Source organism: Haliaeetus leucocephalus, unplaced genomic scaffold (assembly GCF_000737465.1).
Source record: "Haliaeetus leucocephalus isolate CR32 unplaced genomic scaffold, Haliaeetus_leucocephalus-4.0 Scaffold184, whole genome shotgun sequence".
Lineage (NCBI taxonomy): Eukaryota > Metazoa > Chordata > Aves > Accipitriformes > Accipitridae > Haliaeetus > Haliaeetus leucocephalus.
The window spans coordinates 14,692,883-14,705,633 of NW_010972620.1; the positions used below are offsets into that span (position 1 = coordinate 14,692,883).

The 12,751-nt window shown below is 43.7% G+C and overlaps 1 protein-coding gene across 1 annotated transcript; it reads right to left on the bottom strand.

Moving 5' to 3' along the window:
* Positions 1-1,454: 1,454 nt before the first annotated feature.
* On the bottom strand, positions 1,455-11,773 carry LOC104830188 (lysosomal acid lipase/cholesteryl ester hydrolase-like). The gene is made up of 9 exons (XM_010564966.1): positions 11,642-11,773; positions 9,163-9,277; positions 8,717-8,915; positions 7,797-7,906; positions 6,788-6,924; positions 5,667-5,807; positions 4,619-4,690; positions 3,225-3,293; positions 1,455-1,688 (listed from the first exon to the last, which is right to left on the bottom strand). The coding sequence occupies exons 1-9, from the start codon at positions 11,771-11,773 to the stop codon at positions 1,455-1,457; spliced, it is 1,209 nt and encodes a 402-aa protein (XP_010563268.1).
* Between the last annotated feature and the right edge of the window lie 978 nt (positions 11,774-12,751).

Genomic DNA, 12,751 nt, shown 5'->3' on the forward strand with positions numbered 1-12,751 from the left:
GTTAGGTGGTGCTGCAGAAGGGTGAGTGAGAGCAGAGGTGAAGGGCTTTGCTGCCAGACAGGTCAAAGAGATGGTTGCTTCCTTTTTCCCTAAGCTGGAATTCTTGGTCCTGTTCCCCTTCCCTTCAGACCTAGAGCTCATGTTTTTATTGGGTATAATGTTTGATGTGACTGTGCCAGGTCTGCCCTGCTGTGTTGTGGAGGTGGGCTAGATCTGTTTTCAGTTCTCTGGGGCAGTCAGGACACTGGGGTTTATAAATAGTGTGATGTAAGTGAGAGTAGCCACTTGGCAATCAGTGTTTTGGACTGTGAACCTCTCCAGAAGTTGTGAGCTCAGTTCCCAGTGGTGCCACAGGCTGCTAGAGAAGATGTGTCATCTCCGTAGCATGTTTTCTATATTGCATGAGACAAACATGTTTTGCTTATATATTGATGTCTCTCTCTCAGATTATCATCAAATGAGTTTCAGTTGCCGCAAGTCTTGATTGAAGAATCTGGGCTTAAGCTGCCACCCAGAAACACCCACAGTGCCTGAGCTACCCTGTCTTGGCCTGTAATGATGAACCCTTTAACGTGATCTTTCACCTCCTGGAATAATCTTGGAGGTGAGCAAGTGGGACACACTAACACAGTGAACTGAGAAGCCAGAAGAACTTGAAACAACTTCTTTACTGACAGTGCCAGGAATATTTCTTGAGATGGATGGTGTCCTCCTATGTGTGCAGGCTGCTGCTGTGTCTGCATCTCCTCAGTCCTCAGTTGCCAGGTTATGAGCATGAAGACAGTTGTGTTCTTTGTAGTAAGGGGGTTAACAAACTATTACTTAGTGTGAGGGTAAGCGAGTATCTGCATCTGTCCAACAATCAAGTGATTTCTCTCTGACATAGGTTTTCTGATGCTGGATTCCTTGGCATTTGGGCCATTAAAGCCAACTACTGTATGCTTAGATGCCAGGGTAGTCTTACAGGTGGAGGTCTTTTGGGTCTGGCTTGCTGCTGTTGGTAACATGAGGAGACAAAACAGGCAAAACACTCTATCAAAAGGATAGATGATTTAATTTAAACAAAGATAAGTAATACATCAACAGAGAAATTAGTATCTCCCATTTTTGGGTTTTCATGGGATAACACCTCTGAGTCATGTGGAATATGTGGCATTGTTCTACAAGGGAAGAGAAAATGAAACCTTAGTTGAAGCAAAATCAGCCCTATAAAAGCTAAAATCTTCCAAAATAAGTGATCCCTGAAGTATTCCTTCTAACATGTTTGTATTTTCAGTGGACATCCCCACATACCGCAACTTACTCAGAGAGAGTGCAGTCACGAGAGTAACACCATGGAAAACAACATTGCAAACCAATTGACAGTGGTTTGTAAACCCCTACACCAATCCCTATACCCATATTCTACTGCTAAATAAAAATCTACTGGATGAATGAATTCCCTGTGTGAAGATTTAAGGGTGTTTTCTTATTAGTTCAATGATTTTCTGATACATTTTCTCAGGTGCATCAAGGCCCCAGACGAAATCAAGATGTCCCCAAGCAGGGAAATGCTCGTGGTAAATGAGATTAGTAATCCGAGGAAGTAACTTTGCTATGTCCTTGGGATCTGCAAATTTGTCACGTCCACCGCTCCAAACAGCAATTGGTGTGCTTATCTTCTCTATTGGGTATGCAGGAGGAGTAGACTGTAAGAAAGGGAGGAGACCTGAGTGAATGCTGTTGTATCAGAAGTTGTGTTTCGAGAAAGGATTCTGTGCAAGCATCTCTTTCCCTTCTGCACTCACTACAGTAAAACTGTAAGGACGAAGGCCACCCTCTTAGTGCCTATTGCCCTAACCCCATTCCCTGTTGACTATGGAAGGAACTGATCCGTCCTATTCCTGTGTCTTTCCTTAATGCATGGCTAAGAGTTGTCCTGCAGTTTGACACCTACTCATGCCCTTCAGAGGTGGGGATATGGCAAGAGCAGCGTCTGTGTTTACCAGGCAAGGACCGCAGAGTTGTTGTTCACGGGTGTTCCCTTTCTGGCTTATATACGGTCCTCTTCATGCTTTTATGGGGCATGGAGTGAAAGATATTTAGTGGTATTTTTCCAGACTTCACTTGACACTCCCTCTAGGTCACAGTGTTGCTACTGATGGAGTAACAGCCCGTGAGCACACTTGCCTTGTCTGTCATCACAGAGGAAATCAAAGAAACACGGAAAAGTGGAATGGGGATCTTCTGAGACCTGAGCCAAATGACTTAATGCAGGATGATTATTTGTCTACGGGGTGGTAAGGGACCAGGCACAAGATGCTTTTAAATTGACCCCTAGTATCTAAGGGTGGTTCTGTTCTTTTTCTCATTGACTGTTTTTTGGGGCAGTTTCCTAAGCATCCAAGGTACTGGGACTACAACATAGCCCATTCCAAACTCTAAACTTCAGTATTTAAAGACCATATGTGTGGATGGAAGGTGTCTGAGAACTCTTTGGAGTCCTTCTCCACCTGTAAAATAACGTGCCACCCATAAGATAACCTGCCCTGACTCAGAAAAGCTCACGACATGTCAACTGATCTGATCAAACCTTAAAAAACTGTCAGGCAAGTTATCGGTGTTGCAGGAGAACCGCAGCATTTCTGAGTGTTGACTAGGTGGTAACCAAAGCTCCTAGTGACCAAGTTTTGTCCGTTTCCTTTTTTCCATACAGGATATATTAGTTCACCGCAGCAGTAGTCTCCACTGTGCTGTACTGAATCATCCCTTTATTTTTGTGGTAAGTAGCTTCCCAAAACCAAGGTATGCATTTCCATTTCCCCCTCCCCGCCCCCATTTGTTTTTGTTTTTTTTTCCATTCCCCCTTTGGCCAGTCTAGCATTTAACTGAAAGGCAGACCTTGAGGATTTTTGGGGAAGTGAAGAGCTCCATACTCATGAAGTCCTAGGACTTGGGTGTGGCTCTCAGCCTTTTGGGAATGGCAGGTAAATTGACATGTCATTGGACACATCCCTGCATCAGTAGGGGAGGCAAAATGAACTTCTGCTAGCTGTCCACAAGGAACTGTCTATGCCTTGTCTGTGAATAGACTTTTACATGTATGAGTATTAGATTCGGGTGAAACATTACCTCAGACCACTCTCCCCCTCTTTAGCGCTCACAGGTGCTGAAATCTGGATTTTTCTGTTCTTAGTTTTGCTGGGACCCAAGGGTGAGTTCTCTGGAAATCTGTATTGCCTTACCTGGTTGTATTTCTTCATGTTTTCCTTAGAGCCGTAGTCATAAGCTTGAAATTGGTCTGCATTTATTACCTGTTAATATTGTAACAAGGACAGATAAAATGAAAGAGTTAAGAGACAGAGCAAAGTGCAGGAGGTGTTTTCTTGCCTTTGATTGAAGCCAAGGCTCAGGCAGTGGTCAGGCTTCCAGGGATTCTGAGGATGGATCGTAGGGTGAGTGGCTTCACTGCCTTTCCTCTTGCTACCATTGTCTCCCGATTCTCAGCCGCCACCCTTGGCATGTTTTGTCATTAAAATTTTGCTTGACTATCTTAGTTAGCTAAAGTTGGGGTCCCTGTTTGTGATGCAGAGGTGTGTCAGGACTATTACTAGTCTAGTGTAACAAATGATACCTGCTCACACACCTTGACTTGTGTGTGTCAGTTTTGTCTGGTCGGCTCACAGTAGTGGCAACGTTTCCAGAGGCTCTGTACCTCTTACAAGAGTTTGGCTGTTGGGAGCAGGCTGTGATCAGCTTAACACTAAAGTATTGTCATCTTGAATGCGTGTTGTCTAGAAGGAAAAAAAAAAAAAGTTGAATCTGTCTTACTGAAAATGTGTGTGCATATTTTTTATCCAAGCCTTTAAGTAACCGAGGATATGCTAGAAATCTGCTAGCTTGTCTCTGTTTTCTGGGTCTGGGTGCTGGCAGTCTGGATCCTTGGAATTTTAGTCAGGGGTGTGTGCAGGAGCATGCATGTATTTAAGTGCTGGCAGAAGTGGCCACAATTCTGTGCACATACAGTGATGCGTTTGTGAGCCGACGCTCTCTTGCCCTGGTCTGATTTGGAGCACGGGCAGAACAAACTTAGGTCTGAGAGTGACGTAAGAGGCCAGCAGAAGAGGCAGTTCCCCACCTGCCGCTGGTGCCAGCAGAAGCGTTTGTGTAAGTAAGTCAGCTGGCTTTGGGAAGTGATCCAGGCTGCAATTAACACTCTGGGAGAAAAGCTTTAACCTGGATCTCTTCTTTGTCTAGCTCATCCCCTGGCTGCTCAATTTCCACTCTCCTCCTACTGCCTGCCAAGTGCCTAGGCTGTGCTTGCACTCACTTCTGCAGCTTTCAAGGCAAATGTCTTCATAAATAAAAATGAAGGCTGGAAGCCATTAGAGCCCAACATGCAGAGAGGCCTGATATGCCCTGGGGAAATCTCGGTGCTTGATACCAAAGGGGCAATTCAGGTGATGGTCTGGTGAGCCATGGGAAAGAGTGCTCCCTCTGTGGCAGGTGCTCACGGCAGCATGTGAGAAGATGTGATGGGCAGATTCCCAGATCCACTGCCTCTGGAATTCCCTGTAGGCGGTTGGTTGCATAAAAAGCAGTAGTAAGAGTCTGTTTACACATCAGTACACAGTTATACCTGATGCCAATGAATAACGTTCTGTACAGATGTTCCAGCAGGGTAATGTGCTACGTAGGTATCTATCCGGCTCTGGAGAGAAAGCAGAAGTGTTATAAAGGCAGTGATCCAGTGCTGTGACTGAATAAAGCTGTGAAGGACCTGAGCAACATACTGCTGCTGTGTTAAAACTCCATTTTAATAGGATGTTCTTTAAGCATCAAAGAGAAAGTTGAGGAGAGACTCACAAATATGCGTTTTTACAGTGGGAATGAGCATGTAGAATTTTATCCCTTTGGGAGAGTCTTTCCCACATTAGTGCTTAGTCATATGGAAAATATTATATGAGGAGTGTGTATGGTCTCTGTTTTCTCCAGTTTCTACAGTTTGTGTGATGCTTTTGCATAGTGCTCTGCTTAATGGGTAGTGGAAGATTGTTAATAGACTGTCTGCTTAAGCATAATGTGGCTACATGTGTGGGAGCTTTTTATGGGAACACTTATTAAATAGTCTGAGAGATCAAAGGCCACTGGAGAATAGACATGTGGAAGGTCTACAAGAAAAAAAGGCAGCAACCAGAGTAAAGGAATGAAATCTTGCTGTTGAGAGAAATGTTAAGAAACAGTTCTGAGTTCTGCCTGTAAATGTTTTGATGTGTAACGACCAAAAAGAAACAATCTTTTATGTTCAGATGTTGTGGATGTCTTTCTATTTAGGAAGGAAAATATGAATTGAGAAAAGAAAAAAGATCTTCCTCTACCCAGTTATCTCTTTTAAAAAGCTTTGGTATCTGTCCAACTTTTCTTTGGCTTAGCCCCAGAAGAGAGGACACTGAGGGACATCATTGCAAGATAGGACCATTCTGAATTCAGCCTTTCTTCCTTGTGTGATTTGAATGTGTCGGGTGGCACATCCCATCTTTAGCTGAGGTCCTAGTTGGTAGTACTTGAAAAGCCCAACATATTTCTCTATGTCCCTGCAACTGTACGTAGACATAAGGAAGAAAAATTGTTTTCCTTCAAAATTACTTTAGCTTCACTTGTATTAAGGTGTTCTGGGACATGCTTACCGTGTTCACATTTTGTACCCTGCCCCCAGCTACGTAGTAGAGCACACTGCCACAAAATTTTCCCAGAGATCTGCAGATCCGTGTTAAAGGCCCTTTCAGCAGTTCATTCTGGTGAAGAGTTCCTTTGCAGCCAAGTAGTAACTGAGGGGAGGAAAAGTGCAAAACTGGGTTTTTTTTCAGCTTGTTGCAGGATTATTTAATGCAGAAAACCGTCACTCCCTCTTTTCTAATAGCCTTGCCTCTTAACCAAGATTGCTGAAACTGCTTACTATCCCAGTATCCTTTAAGTGTGTTCTTCCCAACAGTACGCCACGTGTTCTTCCTGCTTCTTTTTACTAGGCATGAGTGCTGGAGGTCACTATCCACCTGGTTTTAGTGCACTGACCTCAGTGAGAAAGGGCAGTTGGCTGTACTCATGACTGCAGAGTGTAGGAAGTCCCTTTTTGCCCTAATATTTCTTCCAGGCAGGTGCACAAACTGTACTGTGAGTGTTGCTACTAAGTAAAGAGGGAACAGACAAGTGAAAAGGGTGTAGAGCTGGATGCTCTATAGTCACATAATGGGTACAGCTTGGAGAGTAAGAGGATGTGCTCCTGCAGTTTGACATAAGTTATAGAAGGTATAGGTATAGCATGCAGGATTTTCACCATTCCCAGCAAATTATTAAATTGGCAAATTCTGGTGTGAAATAGGTATTTCCCTTTAAGTTTCCTTTATCATTTTACAAGTAAATATTTCACAAGCATAAATGAACTGCATGTCTAATAAAATTAAGATGTGAAATATCTTCTTTGTAGTTTTCTGCTAGCGCTTAAGGCTAGATTTAGTGGACAATGTTAGGCTCCTTTTATTCTGGTAGTTGTGAACTTCCTCCGAAAATATTTGATTTAAACAAATAGTGGCGAAAGTATGCCTGTTATCTTAAAGAAATTGCAAAAGAGATACTGTGTCAAGTCTTGCAGCTTACCTCTGAGGAAAGTCTGAAGTCTACCAGCACTGTCAGCAGTCTGATACACTGAGTTCATTCTTAACTCATCACCCCCTTAAAATCAGTTCAGGTTGAGTGAGTCCAGTAGAGACAAAGCAGATAATTATGTCTTTTAGAAAGAGGAATGACATACCCTGATCAGTGATTGGGGAAGACGTGTAAATGTTACCAGAGGACTGGTAGCATGTGTGGCTGTGGCTACTGGTCCCATAGCAAAGAACACCTTAACCCTTTGTGCCAACTCAGGATAAGTAGAAAATGCTATGAAGCCTGCAAACACAGAAGACAAAAGTCAAGTTAGTGAAGAGATCTCCACAGACCAAATAAATTAAAAAAGCAGTAGGCATCAAAGAAGTGAGACTAGATTAGCAGCCCATTGGCTGTTGTCCATTTCTGTGCTGCAGACCTAAGGAAAGTGTTTGATTCTTGAAACTTTCGTTTGGGAGACAGAGTTCATTCTAAAGATACAGGTTCATTTGAGTATGTCCAGATATTGATTTTCTCAGAACTGACAGTTTTGTGTTAAGGCCATTTTTCGGGGAGAAGATGCATTAATCAGATTTTCTTAACTCAAATTCCCTCTAAAGTTCCCCAAACTCTAATAAAATTATGAGTTTTTCAGCTTGCAGTCTCTAAAAGACTGTATATGTTTATGTCGGCATGCAGTAATGCAATAATTATCTGAAGATTAAGAGCAGAATTTTTACTTGTAACTAAGTGTAAGCACACATAAAGGAAGAGTATGGCAAACGAAGGAGGGAAGGAAGGAAGGAAAGAAAACCAAAAAGGGTGCATTCCATCCTGTTTTCTGAACATGTCTAAATTTCTCCACTGATGGATTTGGTGAGAACTTTAACTGGTTGCCTAAAATATAGGTATCTAAAGACAAAGAAGGTGATGTCTTGGCCTGAATGATTTGTTCTGCAAAAAGACCCTTAGGATGCACATATGAGAAGAAAGGAAAATAATTGTCTAAGAATGTGTCCACATGCCACTTCCCCCCATTTTCTTGTCTGTTTCTGGGTTTATTTTTGTAAAAGAGCAATGGCACACCATGGCACAAACCCCAACATCTACTCGTGGATCTATATATAAATCATAAACACTATAACTGTTTTGTACCCAGGCAGTCCTAACATTACCTGCAGTTGAAGCTTCTGAGTGACCAACATAATATACATCCTTCTGTCCAGTTTTATTCATGACGAAGTACAGCTCTGCTGGAATATCGTATTTACCTATCTCATCAAAGCTACAGGGGAGAAACACAAAAAGCTAGCAGATAATTCAACTATCACAGTGTGAGTAACTGAATGTCAGTTTTGTTCATTGCACCAAGCAGCACCCACTGAAAGGTGAGGTTGCACACTTTGTCTGCATTTTGCTTGAGTTGGGGAAGGGGGTAGGGAGATGCAGCTGTACTGCCAGGCTGCCTGATGCCTTGGGCTTTCTGCAAAGGAGGTGCCAGTTTTGTCCATTAGCTCAGGCTCTTGCAGAAGTTAATTTAATCATTGCTCTCACCAGCATGGGTTGCAAAAAGTATTTCTGTCTCAGTTAACATCAGTTGTGATAGATCAGATTTCTAGGGTGAGCTGAGCAGTGTCCTTTCCTGTCTACACTTGGGACATGGTATCTGGTGGGAGACTTCAAGGTTACCGATGCCTCCCAGTTTTGGAAGTCTTTTCCTCAAGGAAACCAGCACTGTGTATGGACAAAGGTGTCCTATGTACTTCCAGCTTTGCTTCTGTATGTGCTGATTCCAGAAGAGCCTGTCCAGATCATGTAGCCAAACTCTTCTTATGACCCCCCGACATACCCAGAAGTGGCTGCATCTGCGGAAAAGAGTTGGTCTAGTCTCCTTAGATGTTGCATGTCCCACCTGAAGTCATATTATGTGAAAACCAGTAGGGTTTTCATATAATCCAGAAGGGGATTTTTTCATATAACCATACTTTTTCATATAACTTTCAAGGGGAAAGATTCTGCATCCAAATATTATCTGCCCAATCTTGTTAGTCCCCTAAAAGTTACTTTCTTCAGTAATTCTTTCTCCATGGAGTACCTGTACTGCCAGAACTCTTTCTGGCAGGGCTTAAGGGTCTTGTGTTTTAAAGACAAAGTGTTCCCTCGGCTGTTTCCCATCCAGACATCATAGCCGGCATCTGCGAGGATGAAGCCTAGGCTGTTGTTGGGCAGGTTAGAAATCCAGTAAGTAGAATCTGCTAAAGTACCATGGTGTAGCAAGACTGCAGGCTTTTTCCCTGAAAAAGAAGCGGGTTTTCTTATGCTGTAGTAGTAAGTATTGTGTAGTTAAAACTGGCGTGCAAAGTCTGGCTTTGCAGGAGTTTTTTAACCTGTATACAGAATTCAGGCCACATTCCTGACTAGGTGCTCTTGCTGAGAGGGAGAGTTGTGGAACATGCCATTGCATGTGCAAAGGGGAAAGGTGCGGGCCCCATGTAAGAGTTGGCTCTCAGAATTTTCTTATGACCTATAACTGCATCACACCTGTATTTTGGCTGTTCCTTCCAGCAGGAATTCTGAAGACATCAAGAATGTATCCATCCTCCGTGGTAACTTGATATTCCTCACTGGGGTATCCATGATATCTGATAATTTCACTCTGTGGGAAGCCAAAGGAGAGTTTGCTAACATGCATTTATGTTGTAGAGATGGGTGGAGAAGGTGTCTAGAGGCTGGTTCTGTCCAGGAATGTAAAGCTAACCAAGAACATGCCAGGAAGATGAATGTGATAACATATCACTGGCTTTTTCTCTACTGCTCTGCGTTGTACTGGTAGGAAGGGACCCAAAAGAGATTCCTGCAGATCAGCACAACCCATGCCTCTCACTTTCAGGGATGACCAGATATGTGCTGTTACATAGCCATGGAGGCTGGAGATGCAAATGGCAGTGAGAGCAGTTGAGCTGTGTTTGTGTGATATGGTTTGTGTATGCTCTTTAATGCTATATCTCTCAAATTGAAGTACCAAGAGCTGTGTTTGCTCAGGTAGAAGCACCTAGTTATACTTGGAGCTTTCCTGACATACCCCATATTGCTTAGCTTTTGGCTGGGTGGTAATTGCTGTAGCAGTGGTACCCAAGCACTACACAGGCTTATAAGAGTGGCAGGATGACGGAGTTCACCTGTGCAGTACTGTTCCTGGGACGTGCAGCTTGGCTGTATGTGCTGTCATGTGTTAGGACTGTCCTGGAAGTAGCTTTTCCCTGAGCATGCCAGTGCTCTCCACCACTTTTCCTGGATGCATCTTTGTTCTTTTAGACTTCAGGGATGATGCTATTAAACAGCTCAGATAAAGCTGTCCTGCTTTGGAGGGTAACCAAGCTAAGCAGTGTGGATGTGGGCTGTTCCGTAATGGTAGTGCAAAACCCCTGGCCACTGGGACCATGGCTGAGAATAAATATTACAGGTCTTGTACAAAGATGCATCAAAATCTTCTTCAGACCTGCTTAGGTGGTAGTTGTCTGGTATTTGGCCCCATATGATGGGACAAAGCAAAAATGTATTGAGTGACTAACCTTTTGGGAGATAGTTTGTCATGTTTTGTAAGGTTGACACAGATCATACCTTTCTAGGGAGTAAACATGCAGCAGTATCTGTATAAGACAGTTGCAAAAGCTGTGTGTTTTGAGCCATAATGAATCCTTTTTTGCCAAAGTGTGGTTAGGCAAGCCAGGTAGGGTGAATATCCTGTTACAGACTCATTCACAGAACCACCCATCACACTCTTGCCACTATTCTGAGGAAATCATTGTGAGAGACTGAAAGAGTTAATGTTTCTAACATTGTGGTGGGGCAAGTTCTGCTTAAAGACAAACCCTGCACTGCAAGGAATGGAGGTGAAAAGCCCATCAGCTCAGACATCAGCAACAGGAGGGGGAGGATGTGCTGGAGGGCGCGCAGCTCCCTGTTCTGATAAGCTGTTCTGATACAAAGATCAAACAATGGCCAGTCTGCAGGGAAGGAGAAGCTACTCCACAAATGACCCTCAAGCCCGAAGGCTCACAAACTGCTCATTAGCCTAATGAGTTCGGGTGCCCGCCTGAAGGAGGGGCAAGGATGATAAAAGGACACAAACTGAAGCCCTGGGCATGCAAGCCCACCGGGACTGGACCCATCGGCTGACTGGACCCCTTGGCTGACTGAACCAACACTGGACCCAGGACTGGTGAAATCTTTCTCTCTTCCTTTTTCTCTGTCTTCTCTCTCTTTCCTTTTCCACAGTCCCTACACCTCATTCGTTCAAGACAAAAACGGTTGACTAAGTCTGAGACTAAGAGTGGATCCAGCAGCCCCTGGGCCCTTCTCTGAGGAGGAGTCTGGAAAGCAAGGGGGTCTGCTCTGAACCTCGTGACTCAACGGGGGGGATCTCCTTATTCCCTGAATTGATGTATATGGTTACCCTGGGTTACACAGTTTACAGCAGTAGTCTTATGCCAATTCCTGTTGTGAGAAACCATGCCACCTGCTACCACTCATCCCTGGTTCAGTTTGCTTCTGTCATGAATAAAATCTTTAACTGATCGTTTGGTGTTGTTTCACCTTAATTTAGCCTGAGGGAATTTTGAATTAAACATAACTCCCTGGTCTGTCCAGTCTGGGTCATGACAATCATTGCATTACTTTGTGTTGTGAGAATCTGCAGTTTGAATAAGAGATTCATCCTCCTTTGCCACTGTACTGAGCAAACAGATTGTTACAGAAGGGGAGGACTCTGCTTCCCTTGAGAATAGAAACCAGCCTTTGTCTCCACTGCAAAGGAATTTTTCTCTCCGGCAGCTCAGACTTTTTGGGTAGGAGCATCAAGTTTTCTTCTAGGTGGGTGCTCCCTATCACAATGCTGGAGGGAACCTTTTGAAGGGGGCTACTTTTAGCCTTCTGGCAGGGACTGTTAGTGATGGGGCAGTGTTAGTGGTACTGGGAGAGACGTTTAAGAAAGAAAGGGAGAGAAAGTGACCCAACTTACAACATTCATAAAGCATTCAGGGTTGCGAGGCTTCCTGTGCTGGCTTGTGTCTGAATTCAGAGTGGAGGGTGTTGTGAATCCTGCTGAAAAGGCAATTCCTTGGGAGCAGAGCAGCACGAGGAGGCACCACATCTTGGGGCTGTGTGAAAGAGCACATGCAGGGGTGTCTGTGTTAGGAAGAGAGTGGTGTGAAATTCCACAGGAAGACCCAAGTGGGGAGTTTCCTGAAGGTTGCCCAAGGTCTGTTCCCCAAGGGGCTGCCAGAAGAAGGACATGTGTGAGGAGGGACTGTCTACAGCTCACCCCATTTAACAGCGGCCAGGAGTGAATCAAAGGCTCCAGGAGGATGTAGAACCAACCTGGGGGAATGTGCTTGTATGATATCGGTGCTGGTTTGTGCCACGAGTTCCTTCCTTTCTCTCTCACATATGGTGCTCCCTATTGTAATTCTGTGTCTTGGCCACCTGGGGGAAAGACTGCATTTTCATGGTTTTTGGGGGTTGACTGATGGTCACAGGGAAGCTTTTCTAAACAGAAATTGAGCGCAGTCTATCTAGTTAGTGCCCTGCTTTTTAGCTGTAGTCACCTTTGTAATCAACATAGAAAAAACAGACTGGTCTTACAAACAGAGTGTATTATCTGACATATCATGGGGAAGATTTTTAAGGTTTGGAGAGCCTGGAAAGGATAGCTAAAAGATTTGTTTTCTCTGAACTTCTTCATGAGGAAGGGAGTTCTCAGTTCTTTTAGTTTTTTATTAAATCTATCATACACTTTGGGTCACTAGAACATTTGGGTTAAACCAAAACTGGGATATACCCTTAATTTTAATATTGGCATCCAAACTGACTCTAGTCCATCCACTTTGTAGGAGAATACTTTCATTCTTCTGTCAACAGAACAGAAATCCTCCCACTGTGTGCTCTGCAAGCACAGTTTTATGGCAGATATTCCACTGCTTTCTGCTGTTTTATTCAGTTCAAACAGAAGTAAAACTTGTTCCTCTATTTCTGCTTGTGGAACATCATTTGGGAACAAAAACTAAGAAGTTCAGCTTAAGTCACAGTTTATTTTTCTACTAAAGGTGGGGCAATGGGGTAGCTAAATTGT